The sequence below is a fragment of the Bubalus kerabau genome, chromosome 5, assembly GCF_029407905.1.
Source record: "Bubalus kerabau isolate K-KA32 ecotype Philippines breed swamp buffalo chromosome 5, PCC_UOA_SB_1v2, whole genome shotgun sequence".
In the NCBI taxonomy this organism is placed as follows: domain Eukaryota; kingdom Metazoa; phylum Chordata; class Mammalia; order Artiodactyla; family Bovidae; genus Bubalus; species Bubalus kerabau.
Genome location: NC_073628.1, coordinates 86,211,499 through 86,232,256, shown reverse-complemented (window position 1 = coordinate 86,232,256; position 20,758 = coordinate 86,211,499). Strand labels below are relative to the sequence as shown.

General features: G+C 42.5%; 1 protein-coding gene and 2 long non-coding RNA genes across 4 annotated transcripts in view; 2 read left to right on the top strand and 1 right to left on the bottom strand.

The window, feature by feature from the left end:
- LOC129652942 (uncharacterized) overlaps nt 1–8,659 on the top strand; it is a 39,911-nt gene extending 31,252 nt beyond the window's left edge. The window contains exon 3 of the long non-coding RNA XR_008714856.1: nt 8,524–8,659. This is a non-coding gene — a long non-coding RNA (uncharacterized LOC129652942). The remainder of the gene's footprint in view (nt 1–8,523) is intronic.
- SMYD3 (SET and MYND domain containing 3) overlaps nt 3,064–20,758 on the bottom strand; it is a 761,886-nt gene continuing 744,191 nt past the window's right edge. For both annotated transcript variants that reach the window (XM_055582073.1, XM_055582077.1), the window contains one exon: nt 3,064–5,064. In XM_055582073.1, the coding sequence (XP_055438048.1) occupies nt 4,963–5,064 (102 nt within the window). In that variant the 3' untranslated portion in view covers nt 3,064–4,962. The remainder of the gene's footprint in view (nt 5,065–20,758) is intronic.
- LOC129652943 (uncharacterized) lies at nt 8,779–10,068 on the top strand. The gene is made up of 2 exons (XR_008714857.1): nt 8,779–8,917; nt 9,736–10,068. It is a non-coding gene; the product is annotated as an uncharacterized LOC129652943 (long non-coding RNA).

The window sequence follows — 20,758 nt, the reverse complement described above, 5'->3', positions numbered from 1 at the left end:
TAGAATGTAACATGTTTGAATGATTTTTAAAACAGAAAAAAAAAGGAGGCTTGGGCTAGACCTTTGAGAATGGATTCAATTTAAATAGATGGAGAAGAAAGGTAGTTTAGTCAGTATGAAGAGAGTAAGGAATTGGTAAAGAAGAGGGCATATTTCAGGAACTTGGAGTTGGGGTGGGGTTGATCCAGCTAGGTTGCAGGTTCACATGGGGATCAGTAAGCATAAGAGTTGATAGTTCCAGTGCCAATCTGAAGACTACATTTTGAGTGTAGTGGCAATGCGGAGCCACTCTAAGTTTCTGAGCAGAGGAGATATATGAGGAAAAGACAAAATAGGTGTTTTGGGAAGATGACTGGCAGCTAGATGGGCAACAGGAAATAGAGGGATGGCAAGCAAGGAGATCAGTGAGGGAGTCTTTGCAGAAGTGCTGCGGCCTGCAAAGAGCCTGGGAATGGATAAGGAGAAGGGCTGACATTTAAAAAAGCATTTCAGAGGATGAATAGGCAGAACTTAGTCCTCTGATGAAGGACAAGGGACGAGTTAGTGACTCTTGAGTTTCTGTGCTGAAGGGTAGAAAGATGATGATGGAGCTAAGCTAAATATGAGGAGCAGAGGATTGTTTTTTGATGTATTTTTTAATGGAAGATAACCTGCTTTATTTTTTTCATTTTGTATTGGAGTATAGCCGATTCACAATGTTGTGATAGCTTCAGGTAAACAGTGAAGGGGGTCAGCCTACATGTACATGTATCCCTTGTCCCCCAGACTCCCCTCCCATCCAGGCTGCCACATAACACTGAGCAGAGTTCCATGTGCTGTACAGTAGGTCCTTGTTGGTTATCCGTTTTAAATGTAGCAGTGTGTACATGTTCAGAGTTTTGATGTTTTTCGAATTGGTTTTGAATATATTGACTGAGCCAATAGCATTTGGATGTTTACAGATCTCAAAAACATCAAATCGTGTGCCACTTTAGGGATGGTGCTGCTGGGCTTCCTCAACCAGCTTGATCTCTTTCAGAGCTCAGGCGAAAGCAGGGCTCTGGTGTTTTCCTAAAGCTGCTGTCAGTGTTTGCTTTTCATGGTACTTTAGGCTGCTCCACAGACAATGCTCAGAACAACCATGTTCCTGTGGAAGCCCAGTGGGCTCCTCTGAGCGAATATAACATCACCTCCTGGTTGGGCCAGAAAAGCATTTTCAAGGCACGACTCAGGGGAGGGCGCCCATATATGGAATTTCTCTTTCATCCCTGCAGCGAGGCTTGACTGGGGGGGCCTCTGTGGTTTGTGGCTGTCTGGCTTCATCACAGGGTGACTGCCCTTTCTAGCCACCCCACACGCTTGCTTGGCTAAAGGAAGCCTGTGCTGAGCTCTCACAGTGAGCAGGTTTCCAGGCAGCCTTCCTCCCTTGCAGTCTTGGCATTCACATGGCATGGCTATAAATTATGCCCGGTGTGTTCATTTTCAGTTTAAATGTGTTCTCATCCCAGAGGAGCAACTAATGGCGTCAAGTTACTGATGGGAAAAAAGCCTGCCGCTACAATGACTATGGATTAATGAAATAGCAGACATGGAGGCTGGGGCAGCAATAAATTGTCAGCCACCAGTGACGTGGGTTTTAAATTATATTCTCCATTTCCTTTCCACTTCTCCCAAATTGTTTTCCTGTAGAGTTGTTTGGTAAATGTTTACCATTGTTTAAATGTTTGCTTTCTGTTAAAAGTTGGTGCAAGCTGGGCCCCTTCCTCTTAAGAGCCCTTTTCTCAGAAAACTGGAGGTGAGCTAAGAGGGATTTCAAAGCCTATCATGCTTTCTCTAGGAGGCATGAAGGCAAATCTCTTAATCCAGGATCATCACTGACTGATCACTTTCATTCAGAAAATTGGCAAACACAGGGCTCTTATCAGTGAATTCTGCTCATTCGGCATGTAAGTTGGCTACCTTTACCTTCTATTATGACCTCTTTCTTTTCCTAATGAATTTAAAATTCACCATGTTTCTGACAGGCAGCGAGTCTGTTTTTCATAGATGAAGGACCCCAGGCAATCCATTGATGGGCCATAGGGAGATCAAGGATGCCTGATCTATAAGCAAATTGCTCATGTGTATGTTTCCCTAGAAGGAAGGTCTGTGGGTTTCATCAGATTCACCAAATGTTCTGTACCCTTGAAATAGCTTAAGGGCTACCATGGTGGACTACATAAATAGCCACAGCATCTCCCTCTCCCCAGATCTATACCCTTGCGGTGCACTTTGTATTTCTTCTGACTGAGAGGAGTCTAGCTACCCTTTATTCTGGACTGGCATTGTGAGTTCAGTTGCTCAGTCATGTCCAACTCTTTGTGACCACATGGACTGCAGCATGCCAGGGTTCCCTGTCCTTCACTATGTTCTGGAGTTTGCTTAAACTCATGTCCATTGAGTTCATGATACCATCCAATCATCTCATCCTCTGTCGCCCCCTTCTCCTCCTGCCCTCAATCTTTCCCAGCATCAGGATCTTTTCTAGTGAGTCAACTCTGCATTAGGTGGCCAAAGTATTGGAGCTTCAGCATCAGTCCTTTCAATGAATATTCAGGGTTGATTTCCTTTAGGATTGACTGGTTTGATCTCCTTGCTCTCCAAGGGACTCTCAAGAGTATTATTCTCCAGCACCACAATTCAAAAGCACCAATTCTTCAAGGCTCAGCCTTCTTTATGGTCCAACTCTCACATCCGTACATGCCTACTGGGAAACCCATAGCTTTGAGTAGATGGACCTTTGTTGGTTTCCCCATCTGACCCACCAGCAACTGCAGACAGTGAGTGTGCCCAGCTGAGATCAGCCACGCCAAGGTTTATGGATTTCATTAAACTCACTAAATGTGAGTTTATGCTTAAATAGTGTAGGGGCTGCCATGGTGGATTGCGTATGTGGCTGCAACTTCCTCTCCACACATCTATGCTCTTGCATTGTGACTTTGCAGGATCCAGGGGTGTATGGAGATTGGGCCAAACCAGAAGCAACTGTTCAGTCCAGATTGCTGACATACAGAATAGTGAACAAAATTAATTTATTTTGGAGTAGTTTATTATACAGTAAAAACTGATATAAATACTGTAACTGTGCATTTTGAGAATGAGGGATACATCTCATTCAGACTTTGTCTCTCTTTCTCCTAAGAACACAATAATCATTTAATATGCATGTGTGCTCAGTTGTGTCCAGCTGTTTTCGACCCCATGGACTGTAGCCCTGTGTTCTTGGGGTTTTCCAGGCAAGTGGGTAGCCATTCCCTTCTCCAGGGGATCTTCATGACCCAGGGATTGAACCCACATCTTATGTCTCCTGCATTGGCAGGCAGATTCTTTACCATTGCCCCACGTGGCAGTTCTCCAACCATTTAATATATATTTATTGAATTGGTTAGAACTGGTCTCTCAAAAAGACTGAGACTTAGCCACTTTCTCAAGGTCACTTAATAAATCAGGACAGATCCCTGAGCACCTAACTCTGGCCCTCCATTTCCTTATTTATAAAATGTGCTTCAAAACACCGATCTTGTAGTGCTACTCTGGCTATTAGAGATACTGTGTGCATTAGAGATGCCTAATACTTGACAGACAGCAGCTCCAGCCAAGCACACGGATGAAATGGCTGCAGGACTCATCAGCATGCAGGAGATCAGGCATGTTTCGAAGATCACAGTGCCCACCAGGTGTGAGGCACATGGACTCCAGCTTCCAGGTGTCAGCTTTCTTTGCTGCAAAATGAGGTTGGTTCCTCCTGGCTCAATCATGTGTCATTCTGACATGGCTGCTGCTGCCTCATGCAATCATGTGGCCAGAGGACTCGCCACTCCCTCCATGGGGATGGGGGAGGCTCCTAAAGGAACAAGAGTTGCTGCTCTGGATTCTGCCATCACTCCCTGTATCTCATTTCCTTGCTTGTAAAATCAGGTGTGGGTGGCAGCAAGCTCTCTCAGAATCCTGTCAGCTGCAGGAATCCAAGGGCTTCAGTTACTACCAGAGTCTCCTCTAAGGACGGGGGACTAAACTGCTCACAGGATCACTGAGCCATAAGAGAAGTTACCTTGCACCTACTAGAGGAAAAGAAAAGGTTTCTGTATTTGTCTAAAGCAGAAAGAGGAAAAGCAGACCATGGAATTGGGGAATAACTAGTGAGGAAAAAAGGGAAGGGAGTAAGCCTGACTTGAGCTGGGGTGCTAGAACCCTGCTTCCTGCAGGGTAATGGTGCCTCATGCTGTGTAGATCACATGGTCAAACCTTAGACATAGAGAATTACAGAAAACAATTCCTTCCCGCAAAGCATGACACACACAAAGAGTTATGAAATGCTTAGAATGAATTACACAAAGAGCCAAGAGACATATGAATTTTTTTTCTTTTCCATTAAGACCTCCTGTCCTTTTCTAATAAAACCTAATAAACCTAATATGACTTCTTTCTAAGATTTAGAATAAAACTTCTTGTGTTGGAGACATATTTGGAAGTGAATAATGGACACACATATCATTTACCACAAGCAGTGAGGACAGTATCTGAAAATCTTGCTTTATGCCAAAACAGACATTAACTTTTGCTTGGAAGCAAGTGTGAAAACATTGATTTCTATCCAACTCTCAACATATATCCAACAAGAAAGTTACAACTTATTCTGTTATGCTTTTAATAGGATTTTCTGTCTTTAATGTTGAGATCTTAAACATTAACATTACCAATGAAATCAAAGCAAACAATTACCAGATGGTATTTTCAACCAAATTTTTTTATATTATAATCATGCTTCTCTACAACTAAGGATTCTTGTGGTGTGCAAACCATATGTCTGATTTATTTACCTAAGTAAATATGGAACAGCATTTCCAATAGGGGAGGCCCACACAACAAACAAAATCCAGAGTGTGTGACCTCAATAAGGCATTCAATAAAGGTACAAGCTGGCTCTCCCTCTGCAGGGTTCTCTTAGGGTGCTCTGATGTTGGCATCGCATTCTTCTAAGAGTAGAATCAAATCTTCAATCAGGCTGTGCTCTCTGCCATGTGTTACTCTCATAATATCAAAAGCCTGAAGGAAAAAGAAGATGGATTAGATCCCCAAGTTAGGCAGGTCCCCACCTGTTCCTCATCTTTTCTTGGGCCAGGAGCCCGGAGAAACCCGCAGCCTACAGTATGATCAGCACAATGGTTCTCCACACTAGAAATGAAGTGACAAGGGTGATTTAATGTAGTGCTTGGACTTACTGCTTGAGTCTTGCTGGAACTGGTGTCCAACAATGATCTTCAGGGATTATTAGAGCTTAGATTTGGTGTAGGTAGTTAACAGAGGTTTAAGAAGAGTTACTCAAATGATTAATATTAATGATTAAGTACCATGCTGTTATCACCTTAAAATAAGTTTTCATGCTGTATTTCTCATCTATATGATACATATAACATATACATATACTTTTTGTATTCTTTCCATGTTATATGGCATTATAGCATTTGCATTTTGACATTCATTGCCTTCAGTTTTCACTAAATCTTGTCAATTCTACCTCCAAAATATTTCTGAAATCTGGATGGATTTGTGACCACTACAATAATAGAATATGATGGAATTAATGCTGTCAACTTCCAAAGCTAGGTCAAAAAGACCATGCAACCTTTGCCTGGTTTATTAGTACACCTGCTCCTGGAAACAGGAGCTTCTATGCTGTGAGAAAGCCCAAGCAACATAGGGAAGCCAAGGGTAGATGCTTCGGTTGATAGTCCTAGCTGAGCCTATCTTTAACTTTTATTTATTTACTACTTTCGGCTGTGCTGGGTCTTCACTGCTGCACACTTTTCTCTAGTTGTGCAGGTCGGGGTTACTCTCTGCTTGTGGTGTGTGGGCTTCTCACTGTGGTGGCCTCTCTTGTTGTGGAGCACAGGCGCTAGGTCGTCTAGGCTTCAGTAGTTGCAGCTCCTGGGCTCTGGAGCACGGGCTGAATAGTTGTGGCACACAGGCTTAGCTGCTCTGAGTGAAACTATCTTTAAAATCACCTTAGCCTAAACACCAGAAATGTGCATAAAGAAGCCTCCAGATGATTTCAGCCAGATTTCTAAGCTACTTTTAGAACTTTGCTGCTACTGCTGCTAAGTCGCTTCAGTCGTGTCCGACTCTGTGCGACCCCAGAGACGACAGCCCACCAGGCTCCCCAGTCCCTGGGATTCTCCAGGCAAGAACACTGGGGTGGGCTTTAGATCACTACCAATTTTTTGTTATGGTGTAAGTCTTCTGGCATCGGCCAGATTCCAGTCTTCCCAGCTGACACCCAAGACATTATGGAAAAGAGGCAGGCCATTCCTACTGTGATCTGTTTGAATTCCTGATCCAAATTATCTGTGAGCATAATAAAAGGGCGGTTGTTTCACTTTGCTAAGTTTTGGGATGGTTAGTTATAGAGCAGTAAATAGTCAAAATATCCACAAAATATTTTTGCAGTAAATTATAGATAAACCATATCATCCTGAGCTTCCCAAACTGGGGGCTCTCAAACAGAAGGGCTGGTCAGCTCAGTTGGTTAGAGCATGGTGCTAATAAATTACACCAGGGTCAAGGGTTTGTCCCCGTATGGGCCAGGCTGTGCAGTGACTATATTTATGGGCTTCCCTGGTGGCTCAGTGGTAAAGAATTTGCTTACCAGTGCAGGAAACGTGGGTTTGAGCCCTAGATTGGGAAGATCCCTGGAGAAGGAAATGGCAACCCACTCCAGTATCCTTGGCTGGAAAATCCCATGGACAGAGGAGCCTGATGGGCTACAGTCCATGGGGTCGCAAAGGGTTGGACACGACTGAGCGACTAAACAACAACAAATAGAAGGGTCATCAGATCCATTGTCTTCCATGTAAATGTGCCTCAAGAGACAGGTAAACACACTTTGGGTGTTTTAAGCACCCAGAAAAATACCTGGCAGGCAGTACCATGGCTCTCAGCCTTGGGTGCAGAGCAGTATCAGCCAGTGGGCTTCCAAAGGTGTACCAGTGCCCAGCCCCCACACATGGTCAACTGACTCCTGTTCTGTGGAGGCGAGCCTGGCCGGGGGAGATTCTCACATGTCCTCAGGGTTGAGAACAACTGATAGAGTAAGCCTTCAACAAGTAATAACAACTATTGATTATTCAATGGTAACTTGTAGCCAACCATAATTACCATTTTAATGGCTGTGTACAGTTCATTTCATCAGGTTTATAGGTCATTATTCACTGAGCTACTCCTAGAAATTCAGATCACTACCATGTTTTTGTTGTGATGTAGATCTTTTAGCATAGGGCTTTTTGGCCTTTGCTGACTCGCTGCTTAAGATGCGTTCCTAGAGGTGGGATTCCTAGGTGTGCGCATCTTGAAAGCCATGGAGACTTTAAAGGGCACACAGTCTCCTGAGGGGGAGACCTGAGAGTGAAGAAGCAAAGTGTTCAGGACTAGGAGCACTTTCCACCCGTGTTCCTGGCTTTTGGGCCTCTCTAAAAATGTTCCCTTTAGGCTGGAATGAAGGAAAATAGGCAGACAGATGGGGTCTAGATTTAGCTGCTGAGAGAAAAGAGAAAGGGAAAGAAAGGCCCGCCATCTCTGGCACTGGTGTGCCAGCCTGGAAAAGAGCTCCGCTTATGGAATCAGCTGTAATCCTGCAGACCCATCACCTGTGATACCCTAGCTGGAAAACCAGAAGGTGGCCGTGATGGAGTCAGGGTGGTGGGATTTGGTTCTTATTAACTTGAGTGGGTCTGCCCTGTGTAGTATCTGCAAGCAAATCCCGAGGGTGGGTGGAGTGAGGGGTGTCTGAGATGGAGGGGAGGCATTGGGAATAGCCCGCACCTTGGAGGCAGCCAAACTCAGTGAGATGTCATTGGGCAGAAAATCAAAATCAAATATTTGATGCCATTCAGAGAACAAATGTCTCCTGTCTCCTCCCCATACCCCCCTTGGTGCTGCATTGTTCTGGACATCTCAGGGTCTGAGGCAGAAGCATATGGGAGAGCGTGATTGGACAGAGAGACTGGAGAGATGCTTAAAGCCCTTCACGGGAAATTCTCTCACTCAAAAGCTGCTTACGTGTTCTCCCTTCTGCTCAACAGAGGGCCAGATGTACTTGTGATCTGACAAAAGGAGTGAATCCTCAGGAGCACTGCCTGAAAAGCTGTTTGCAGGAAGAGACATACTGTTCTAGCCCACCCCATGGACAACTGGGCCAGAGAAAGGCCAGCCTGACCGGGGGGGGGTCTCGCTTCCCCACTCCTCACAGTTCTCCTCCACAGGGTGAGGGCCTGGCTTTGTTTCTCAGAACTCCCAGACCAGCTTCTCTTTGTCCTCCTCGTTGTATTTCTCCAGGTTCCTCCCCAGAAAATATTTCTCAGGGACTTAACTCAGAGGCTAGGACAGGCACCTTCGTACCACTCGGACAGGGTCAGGCCCATCTGCTTGTTTTTAGATCTGTTACAGCTGTAGCTTCCTTCCTCACTGCCATTCTTCCAGTCATATACTTCGCTGTCTCCTCCCTTCCAGCTCTAAGAATAAGGCCTACTCCTCAAGAGCCAGAGCTCATGGTGGTTGATCTGGAGTCTTCCCATTCGTTCCTGCTCATGCCACAACAGGGCAGGTGACAGCAGGAGGCTTCTGGCCCCGCAGCCCTTAAGGATCCACAGAGCCACACCCAGGAAGGAGAGCCTCACTTCTACACCTCCCAGCCTGTTCCCTTGCAGAATCGCCATAAAGACCATCTGGTCCAACGTCCTCATGTCTGGCCTGAGAGTGGCCCCAGGGTGAACCCAGTGTTCATTCCATGCCTGTGCTATGTGGCCTTCCCCTGCTGAGAGTCTGCAGTGACCAAGGAGAGGGCCTGGAGGGTCTCTGAGCTGTGACTTCTGCAACACCTGGAGGGGCCACGAAGGTCTTCCAGGTCAGGATGCTGCTGGTTTTGACCTTCATTCTTATTTGGTGATGAATGAAGCATTGAAAGCAAAAGTGGGGTGGGGACAATCCCTGGGTGTGTATATGTAAGATTCGAGATCCTAAGATTTGAGGATCTTATCTACAGGGGTGGCTAGAAGCAGAGCAGAAATGGGCATAGCTGGGAGCAGAGGACCAATATGAAGAGCCTGGGAAAAAAGTCCATATCGTTTGTCTAGAAGGTAAAACCAAATATAAATATGATGAACAAGTAAATACTGTAATTTTCTCAGAGCCATGGGTGGGATAGGAGGGAAAGAAGAAATAGGATTTAGTAATGTGCAAAATATGCTGATGACTATGTTCTGTGTGTGTTGAGAAATATGTCAATTTGGGTGTACAGGAAGCTAAAGTTCAGACCTGGTCAGGTAGGACACCTGGGCCTTGTCGTGGATGCCACCTGGGCCTCCAGCTAGGCTGGGGCACAATTCTCAGTGATGTAAGAAGGGAGCCCTAGGGAGCTGTCAGCACAGGCTGGCCCTCTGCGGTGGCCACAGCCCCTCAGCCCGGCAAGAGGAGGAGGGCTCCCCGCCCCCAAACAAAGTTACAGTCAATCTCTGACAAACCACAACAATTGTTTCTGGTAGCTCTGTGTCTCCCTTCTCTCAGCCCTGCCCAACTGCCACACATACACAAGTCAGAGAGAATGGCTTTGATTTAATTCCCTGCAGCAGTATGTAAAACAGATTAAGGAAGTATAGAACCAGAGCCGGCCTGTGCTGGGAAAAGCTTATCTCTTTCCATTAAATTTTATTTTTTTAATGGTAGCATTTAAAAAGAGCCTGGCGTAATCTCCCACTGAGGACCTATTTGAAGCCTTCAAGGGGGGCTGCTGCCCCTGTGAACTGACTCTAAATGTCACAGGAGGAATGGAAGCACAGATTGCCACATGACAAGCACGGTTCACTCAGGAGTAAAGATGCGGTCCTTAAAAGATAGGGTCCCCAGAATGGATTTCAATCTCATCACAGCATTTTTTTTTTAAAGTAATTTTAGAATTGTGGTCATATATTAAATAAAATGAATTGAATCAAATTATAATTTAAAGTTGCAAACAATATAGCTTTCTTATTAATTTTTAATAAAAATATATTAAGCTTATCAAGGACCTCATATACTCTCTCCCAAAAGCCTGAGGGAATCCAATAAATGACTTCCCCAAGCAGGATTTAAATATGGATATAAATCAGAGGGAAAAGAAATGTATGCATGATAAAATCCTCTGCAGTCAGATCACAAGAGAGGGAAATGCAGGCATGTTTTCCTCTGCCCATCCAGGACGAAAGCAGAGTAGTGGGGTAGACGTGTAAGAAGACAGACCTACAACACATCAGGAAGCTCCAGAGCCATGATGGGCCCTTCACAAGGGGCATCAGGGAATCCCAAGGCTTTTGATGACCTGCCTGAGCTCACGGCATCCTTGCAACTTCATTGTGCTCTACACTTTGTACAGGACCCACTGGAAGGACCTGTCCTCTTAGCAGGCAAAATTGCCTTAAAAGGTCTACACACTAAATATTGTCTGTGCTGTGCTTAGTGGCCCAGTCATGTCTGACTCTTTGCGGCCCCATGGACTGTAGCCCACCAGACCCCTTTGTCCATGGGATTTTGCAGACAAGAATACTGGAGCGGGTTGCCATGCCCTCTCCTCCAGGGGAACTTCCCAACCCAGGGATTAAACCCAGGTCTCCCGCATTGCAGGTGAAATACTGTCTAAGCAGCTATAATGAGTAAGACTTGGCCTTTACCCTGGGAGGAGCTTTGGCATAACCAGGAGACAGGGTTATAGAAGGACAGTGTGTGACAAAGGGAGATGAGAGGTGCTGAGTGTCCAGAGGAGGGAGCCCAGAAGGGGAGACAGGTGTGCTGAGCTGAGGTCTGTGTCTTCCAGTGGGAGTAGCTATTCCAGAAAGAGTTGACTTTGTGTTGCTGTGTTTAACTAATCAATTGATCCAAGGAATATTTATTTGTTGAGTACCTGAGAGTGCCTGAAGACATCATGTCTCCTCCCTGAGCTTAGGTTTCCTCATTTGAATACAAGGAGATTGGATTAGATCAATGCTGTGGACAGTCACAGACACACAGCTAGGAAATGCTGATTTGGTTTTGCTTCCAAATATTGTGCTGTGTGTGTATTAGTGTCTTCTAATATAACTCCATTGGAGTCAGAGAATTTACCATGTATGACTTGAATCCTTTTACATTTATTGAGACTTGTTTTATAGCCCAGAATATGGTCCTTCTTAGTATATGTTTTGTGGGTACTTAAAAAAGAACATGTATTTTGTTACTACTGGATAGAGTTTTATAAATGTCAGTTGGATCCTGTTGGTTGGTTGATGTTGTTAAATTCTTCTATATCCTTGCTGATTTTCTGTCCATTTCTTCTGTCTGTTGTTGACAGGGGGTGTTGCGTCCCCAGCTATAGTTATATCTGTAAGCCTATTGCCTGTATCTCCTTTTAGTTCTGTTAGTTTTTGTTTCCCATATTTTCAACTGGGTTGTTTAGTGCATACACATTTAGGATTGCTTTTAATATGTTTCCTTGATAAATTGACCTCCTTTTCCAAAATTTAATAGTCTTCTCTGTCTCTAGCATCATTTTCTTTGCTATGAAGTCTACTTCATCTGATATTAATATAGCCATTCCAGCTTTCTTTTGATGAGTGGTGCTTTCATGGTATATCTTTTTCTATCCTCTTACTTTCAACCTCCCTGTATCGCTATATTTAAAGTGAGTTTCCTATAGACAGCATATAGTTGGATCATTAAAAAATCCATTCTAATAATCCCTGTCATTTAGTATATTTTAGACAAGAAATTTACACTGCTTAGATAGATCACTTACATAATGTCATTCATATATTAGGGTTTTAAGTTTGCCATTTAGAAAAATTTATGTCTATTCTGATTTTTTTTTTTTTTTTGCTTTTATTTTCTTTCTCTTTCACTTCCAGTGGACAGCTAACTTTTTAAAAGAATTCTATTCTGTAATGTTTTTGTGTAGATTTTAAAATGGTTACTCTAGGTCTTATATATAGACACAGACATTGTTGTTATTGTTCAATTGCTAAGTTGTGTCTGACTCTTTGCAACCCCATGGATTGCAGCATGCCTGGCTCCTCTGTCCTCCCCTATCTCCTGGAGTTTGCTCAAATTCATGTCCGTTGAGTTGGTGATGCTAACTGACTGTCTCATCTCATCCTTCCATCTTCTCCTTTTGCCTTCAGTCTTTCCCAGCATCAGGGTCGTTTGCAATGAGACACATATATACACAAATAGAGACATATTCAGTTGTGTATGGTATCTCTTCACACTTCTACTGGTGTCCTCATTTTACCAGTTCAAGAAACCTTACCTCCCTTTATGTCTTTTACCCTCCCCAAAACACAAGCTGGAATCAAGATTGCCGGGAGAAATATCAATAACCTCAGATATGCAGATGACACCACCCTTATGGCAGAAAGTGAAGAGCAACTAAAAAGCCTCTTGATGAAAGTGAAAGTGGAGAGTGAAAAAGTTGGCTTAAAGCTCAACATTCAGAAAACGAAGATCATGGCATCTGGTCCCATCACTTCATGGGAAATAGATGGGGAAACAGTGGAAACAGTGTCAGACTTTATTTTTCTTGGCTCCAAAATCACTGCAGATGGTGACTGCAGCCATGAAATTAAAAGACGCTTACTCCTTGGAAGGAAAGTTATGACCAACCTAGATAGCATATTCAAAAGCAGAGACATTACTTTGCCAACAAAGGTCCGTTTAGTCAAGGCTATGGTTTTTCCTGTGGTCATGTATGGATGTGAGAGTTGGACTGTGAAGAAGGCTGAGCGCCGAAGAATTGATGCTTTGGAACTGTGGTGTTGGAGAAGACTCTTGAGAGTCCCTTGGACTGCAAAGAGATCCAACCAGTCCATTCTGAAGGAGATCAGCCCTGGGATTTCTTTGGAAGGAATGATGCTAAAGCTGAAACTCCAGTACTTTGGCCACCTCATGCGAAGAGTTGACTCATTGGAAAAGACTCTGATGCTGGGAGGGATTGGGGGCAGGAGGAAAAGGGGACAACAGAGGATGAGATGGCTGGATGGCATCACTGACTTGATGGATGTGAGTCTGAGTGAACTCCGGGAGTTGGTGATGGACAGGGAGGCCTGGCGTGCTGCGATTCATGGGGTCGCAAAGAGTCGGACACGACTGAGCGACTGATCTGATCTGATCTGATTTTGAATATAATTGTCCTAAACATTTCCACTATATACATTTAGAACCACAGAAGATAGTGTTATACATTTTGTTTCAACTGTCAAAGATTAGCTAAAAAACTTAAGAGGAGAACGAAAGTCTATTTCATTTACCCTTATTTTTGCTTACCATGTTCTTTCTTCCTGATGTTCAAAGATTGCTGCTTTTATTACTTCCTTTCTGTTTAGAGAAATGCTTTAGCAATTCTTTTAGAAGCAATCTGCTGGTGACAGACTCCCTTAGTTTTCCTTCTTCATCTGAGAATGTTTTGATTTCCCCTTAACTCTTGAAGGCTATTTTGCTGAATGCAGGTTTTTGGCTTAACAGTTCTTTTCTTTCAGTCCTTGAAAAATGTGCCACTGTACATTTGGCCTCCGTGGTTTCTAATGAGAAAGCCACTGTAACTCAAATTGTTTTTCTCCTATAGGCAAGGTATCATTTTTCTCTTGCTGCTTTTAAGATACTGTTGTCTTTATAGTTTTCAGAAGTTTGACTAGAATGCCTTGATGTGCATTTTCTTGGATTTTTCTTATTTGGATTCACTTAGCTTCTTGAATCTGCAGGTAGATATTTTATTTTCAGTGGCATTAATTACATTCGCACTGTTGTGCAACCACTACCACTGTCCATACCTAGAACTTCTGCATTATTCCAGACTGAAGCTGTATACCCGCTAAACAAGAATTCTCTATTCCTTTCTCTCTCAAGCCCTTGGTACCACTATTCTACTTTCTGTCTCTGTTTTTGACTACTCTAGGTACCTCATATCAATGGAATCATACAACATTTGTCTTCTTGTGAGTGGCTTACTTCGCTTGGGGCTTTCCCCGTGGCTCAGCAATAAAGGATCTGCCTGCAATGCAGGAGCTACAGGAGACACAGATTTGATTCCTGGGTCAGGAAGATCCCCTGGAGAAGGGCATGGCAACCAACTAAAGTATTCTTGCCTGGAGAATCTCATGGACAGAGGAGCCTGGTGGGCTACAGTCCATGGGGTTGCAAAGAGTCGGACATGACTGAAGTGACTTAGCATGCACACAGTGTTCAACAAGTTTCATCCATGTAGTTGCACTTTTAGGGCTGAATAATATCTCATAATATGTATATTCCAGCTTTAAACTACTCACTATCCATGGACATTTAGGTTGTTTCCACCTTTTAGCTGTTGTTAATAACACTTGCTATGAACACTGGTGTACAAATATCTGTTGAAGTCCCTGCTTTCAGTACTTTTGTGTACATAACCAGACGTGTAATTGCTGGATCAAATAGTCATTCTATGTTTCACATTTTTTAGGAACTATTATACTGTTTTCCACAGTGGCTTTTCCATTCTGTAGTCCTGTCAGTAATATGCAAGGGTTCCAGTTTCTCCACATCTATACCAATACTTGTTTCTCTTCTCTGTGTTTCTTTCTTTTTTAATAATAGCTATCTGCGATTCATGGGGTCGCAAAGAGTTGGACACGACTGTGCGACTGAACTGAACTGAACTGATCCTAGTGGGTGAAAAGTAGTATTTCATTGATTCTGGTTTGCATTTCCCTAATGATTAATGATGTTAAGCTTATTTTCTATGTGCTTTTTGGCTGTTTGTATATGTTTTTTTGAGACATGTCTTTTCAGATCCTTTGCCTGTTTTTGAACTGCACTGTTTTGATGTTGTTGGTGAAATTTAGGCATTCTCTATGTATTCTGGATATTAACCACTTACCAGAAATGTGATTTGCAAATATTTTATTCCATTCTTTGGGTTGCCTGTTGATTTTTACTATTTACTCTGTTGATCTTGTCTTTTGGTGCACATTTTTAATGTTGATGAAATTCAACTTGTCTATTTTTCCTTTGTAGCCTGTGCTTTTGGTGCAATATTCAAAGAAACCATTGCCAAATTCAGTATCATGAAGCTTTTCCTCTGTGTATTCTTCTAAGAGTTTTGTAGTTTTAGCTCTTATACTAAGTCTAACCCACGCATCACTCTTTTTAATATAGTATTAGGTGAGGATCTATCTTCATTTTTTTGCATGTGGATATCCAGTTTCCCCAGCACCATTTGTTGAATAGACTGTCCATTTTGCATTGAGTAGTCTTGTCACTCCTGTCCACAGTCATTTGACATATATGAGAGTGTATTTCTCAGCTCTCTAGTGTATCCCATTGGCCTTCATGGCTGTCTATCCCAGTCCCACCTTGTTTCGATTACTGCAGTCCTACAGTAAATTTCAAAGTCATAAAGTATGAATCCTCCAACTTTTTTTTTTCAAAATTGTTATGCTATTAGGGTTCCTTGAGCTTTCATATGAATTTTAGGATGGACCTTTCCATTTCTAAAAAAAAAAAAAATGTCATTGGGCTTTTGACAAGAGATTTCACTGAAACTATAGGTTGCTTTAGGTACTATTAAATCTTAACAGTAATAAGTCTTTTGATCATGAACATGGGATGTTTTCTGTTTATGTCGTCTTATTTTTTTCAGCAGTGTTTTGTACTTTTCAGTGTATAGTCTCCTACATCCTTGGTTAATTCTTCAGTATATTTTGTTTACTGTTGATGTTCTGTCACCCAGTCATGTCTCACTCTTTGCGAACCCATGGACTGCAGCATGCCAGGCTTCCCTGTCCTTCACTATCTCCCAGACTTTGCTCAAACTCATGTCCATTGAGTCGATGATGCCATCCAGCCATGTCATCCTCTTTCACCCCCTTCTCCTCCTGCCTTCATTCTTTCCCAGCCTTGGGGTCTTTTCTGTGAGTCAGTTCTTTGCATCTAGTAGCCAAAGTATTGGAGCTTCAAAATCAGTCCTTCCAGTGAATATTCAGGGTTGATTTCCTTTAGGATTGACTGGTTGGCTCTCCTTGATGTCCAAGGGACTCTTGAGTCTCCTCCAGCACCACAGTTCAAAAGCATCAATTCTTCAGTGCTCAGCCTTCTTTATGGTTCAACTCTCACATCCGTACATGACTGCTGGAAAAATGATCGCTTTGACTATACAGACCTTTGTCAGCAAAGTTATGTCTCTGCTTTTTAATATGCTGTCTAGGTCTGTTATAGCTTATCTTCCAAGGAGCAACCATCTTTTAATTTTGTGGCTATTGTCACCATCTGCAGTGATTTTGGAGCCCAAGAAAATAATGTCTGTCACTGTTTCCATTGTTTCCCCATCTGTTTGCCATGAAATTATGGGACTGGATGCCATGATCTTAGTTTTTTGAATGTTGAGTTTTAGCCATCTTTTTCACTCTCCTCTTTCACTTTCATCAAGAGGCTCTTTAGTTCCTCTTCACTTTCTGCCATTAGGGTGGTATCATCTGCATATCTAAGGTTATTGATATTTCTGCCAACAATCTTGATTCCAGCTTGTGATTCATCCAGCTTGGCATCTCTCATGATGTATTCTGCATATAAGTTAAATAAGCAGGGTGACAAAAATACAGCCTTGATGTACTCCTTTCTGAATTTTGAACCAGTTCATTGTTCCATGTCCGATTCCAGCTGTTGCTTCTTGACCTGCATACAGGTTTCTCAGGAGGCAGGTAAGGTGGTCTGCTATTCCCATCTCTTTAAGAATCTTCCACAGTTTCTAGTGATCCACACAAAGACTTTAGCGTAGTCAGTAAATCAGAAGTAGATGTTTTTTCTGGAATTTTCTTGCTTTTTCTATGATCCAGGGGATGTTGGTGATTTGATCTGTGGTTCCTCTGCCTTTTCTAAATCCATCTTGTACATGTGGAAGTTCTTGGTTCATGTACTGTTGAAGCCTAGCTTGAAGGATTTTGAGCATTACCTTGCTAGCACGTGAAATGAGTACACTTGTATGGTAATTTGAACATTGTTTGGAATTAGAATGAAAATGACCTTTTCCCATCCTGTGGCGACTGCTGAGTTTTCCAAATTTGCTTCCATATTGAGTACAGCACTTTTACAGCATCATCTTTTAGGATTTGAACTAGCTCAGCTGGAATTCCATCACCTCCTCTAGCTGTGTTCGTAGTAATGCATCCTAAGACCCACTTGGCTTCACACACAAGGATGTCTGGCTCTAGGTGCATGACCACACCATCATGGTTGTCTGGGTGATGAAGACCTTTTTTGTACAGTTCTTCTGTGTATTCTTGCCACCTCTTCTTAATATCTTCTGCTTCTATTAGGTTAATACCTTTCATGTCCTTTATTGTGCCCATCTTTGTATGAAATGTTCCCTTGGTATGTCTAATTTTCTTGAAGAGATCTCTAGTCTTTCCCATTCTATTGCTTTCCTCTATTTCTTTGCATTGTTCACTTAAGGTTTTCTTATCTGTCCTTGCTATTCTTTGGAACTCTGCATTCAGATGGGTGCGCCTTTCCTTTTTCTCCTTTCCGCTTCTCTCCTTTTCTCAGCTATTTGTAAGGCCTCCTCAGACAACCATTTTGTCTTCTTGCATTTCTTTTTCTTGGCAATGGTTTTGATCACCACCTCCTGTACAGTGTTAGAAACCTCCATACATAGTTCTTCAGGCACTCTGTCTATCAGATCTAGTTCCTTGAATCTATTTGTCACCTCCACTGTATAATCATAAGGGATTTGATTTATGTTATACCTGAATGGCCTAGTGGTTTTACCTACTTCCTTCAATTTAAGTCTGAATTTTGAAATAAGGAGTTCATGATCTGAGCCACAGTCAGCTCCCAGTCTTATTTTTGCTGACTGTATAGAGCTTTTCCATCTTCAGCTGCAAAGAATATAATCAATCTGATTTTGGTATTGACCATCTGGTGATGTCCATGTGTAGAGTCATCTCTTGTGTCGTTGGAAAAAGTTGTTTGCTATGACTAGTGCCTTCTCTTGGCAAAACTCTGTTAGCCTTTGCCCTGCTTCATTTTGTACTCCAAGGCCAAACTTGCCTGTTACTCTAGTTATCTCTTGCTTTCCTACGTTTGCATTCCAGTCCCCTATGATGAAAAGGACATCTTTTTTGGTGTTCTGGAAGGTCTGGTAAGTCTTCATAGAACTGTTCAACTTCAGCTTCTTCAGCATTACTGGTTGGGGCATAGACTTGGATTACCTTGATGTTGAATGGTCTGCCTTGGAAATGAACCGAGATCATTCTGATGTTTTTGAGATTGCACCCAAGTACTGCATTTTGGACTCTCTTGTTGATTGTGAGGGCCACTCCATTTCTTCTAAGGTATTCTTGCCCACAGTAGTAATAATAATGGTCACCTGAATTAAATTCACCCGTTCCCATCCATTTTAGTTCACTGATTCCTGAAATGGCCAATGTCACCTTTCCCATCTCCTGTTTGACCACTTTCAATTTACCTTGATTCATGGACCTAACATTCCAGATTTGTATGCAATATTGTTCTTTACAGCATCTGAGTTTACTTTCACCACCAGACACATCCACAACTGGGTGTCATTTCTGCTTTTGCTCAGCCTCTTCATTCCTTCTGGAGCTATTTCTCTGCTCTTCTCCAGTTGCATGTGGAACACCTATTGACCGGGGCGGGGCTAGGGGGGCGGTTCATCTTTCAGTGTCATATCTTTTTGCCTTTCATACTGTTCATGTGGTTCTCAAGGCAAGAATGCTGAAGTGGTTAGATGCAATTACAAGTAGAACTGCTTTCTTAATTTTCTTTTGGCATTGTTCCCTCTCAGTGTTATTAAACACTGCTGACTTTTTTATGTTAATTTATATCTTCCTGCTTTGCTGAATTTCTTAGTCGTTTTATCTCTGTTTGTTCAATTGGACAGCTTATATTGCTCTGTCTTCAAGTTCATTAATTCATTCTTCTTTCCGTTCTGTTGTTAAGCTCCAGTCTGTTTATTTTGGCACTGTATTTATCAGCTTTTAAATTTATGTTTGCTTCTTCTGTGTTAATTTCTTTGCAGTAGTATTCTATTTTTTCATTTGTTTTGAGGATGTTTGTAATTACTATTTAAGCATATTTATCATGGGCTTTAAAATCTTTATCAGTCCAAAATCTATTATCTCTGAGTTGGCATCTATTGATTGTCTTTTTTTTCCATCAAGATTAAAATCTTCGTCTTTCCTATGGTGAGTGATTTTCAACTGAAACCTGGACATTTTGAGTATGACACGGAGATTCTGAATTTTATGTCAACTTTCTGTTTTAGCTGGCTTTCTCCACCATTGCTCCAACAGGAGTATGATGGATGATACCTTGTTACTGCCTGGTAGAGGTACAAGTCCAGGTTCCTCGCTTGGCTCCTTGTCACTGCTGGGATTACACTTTCTGATAGGTAAATTTCTATTTGTTTCCTTTAATGTAACTTAATCACTATGTTCTCATTTTAGGATCATTCTCTTATCTTCTCCTTTCTTGGTTCAGAAACATACTCTTGAAACTGTTGTTCCCTATTTCAGGTTAGTAGGGGCCTGTCATAAGTACCAGAGTCAGAGACTGTCAAACTCCTCTTTGAAGGCATCAGTAATGATTATGGCACCTCACCTCTGCACACCTTCTTTTCCTTCCTGTCTCCCTTTCATCTGTCTACATGTGTGATGATACACACTTAGAGAAGAGATTTTTTAACCTAGAGACTGCTAGCCTAGAGAAAGTCCATGGAGAGTCTTCAGGTGGTCCCTATATCCCCTTTCCCCACTCTCTCTCTATATATAAAATGTTTTATGCGTGTACATTTTCTCTGGTGAGTCAGTGGTTCTCACACAATTCATAAATAAGAACATGACCAGAGAGGTTAAGAATCATTGTAGCAGATTAAGAAATGGGAACAATAGATGTGCAGGCTCTAAATCATCCATTTAAGGAGGATGACTTGAAATCAGGGTGCAGGCTGGAGTAGACACACACCAGCTTGTGCTTGGCACTTTCCTTGAATGTGCTGAAATAGCTCATAACTGTGTGGGTGTGAGAGGAGCTCTGTGTGGGACTGAGCTTGGGCTCCCAATTCAGGTCCAGGAAAAGCTTAAAAGATCCTCAAAATGCTTTAACATACGAAATGAGAAGAGAAAAAGCATTACAGTGTAATTTACATCTCAATAAAAATGGCTATTGAGGGGGATGAAGTCTGACTTTTTCTTTCTGACTTCAGTTAACAAGGCACTGCTAACAAAGCCAGGGTGAGGGAGTTGGCAGTGTGCAGAGCTCACAGGAAAGAAGCAGGCTCCCTGATAAGACAGCCCAGATGAGGATGGTTGCCCTTAAGGTCTAAGAAGTCAAATTAGTGACTAACAAAATTCTTCTTAGAAATAAATGGAAAGAAATGAAAATAGATTAGAGACAGGACAAAGCAGGAGGGAGGTACTGTGAAGGGACCCCAGGGCTGTCCTATGGCAGCAATCACAAGAATTTCAGCTGAGCCCAGTGGAGATGGGGACCTAAACCAAATCAGAGCTGGGCTAAATGGATTCCTTTCCTGGAGGAGGCTGGGCCTAATTGAATCTGTAATGCATTTTTGTTTCTGAAGCTTTTCTCATTTTTGTTCCAAACTCAGCCTTTGGAACCATTATTCAAACTCTTTCTTCTGTCCTATTATTTCCAGAGTTTCTAAGAAAGAATATCTAGGGGTGCCAGTCTAAAAAGA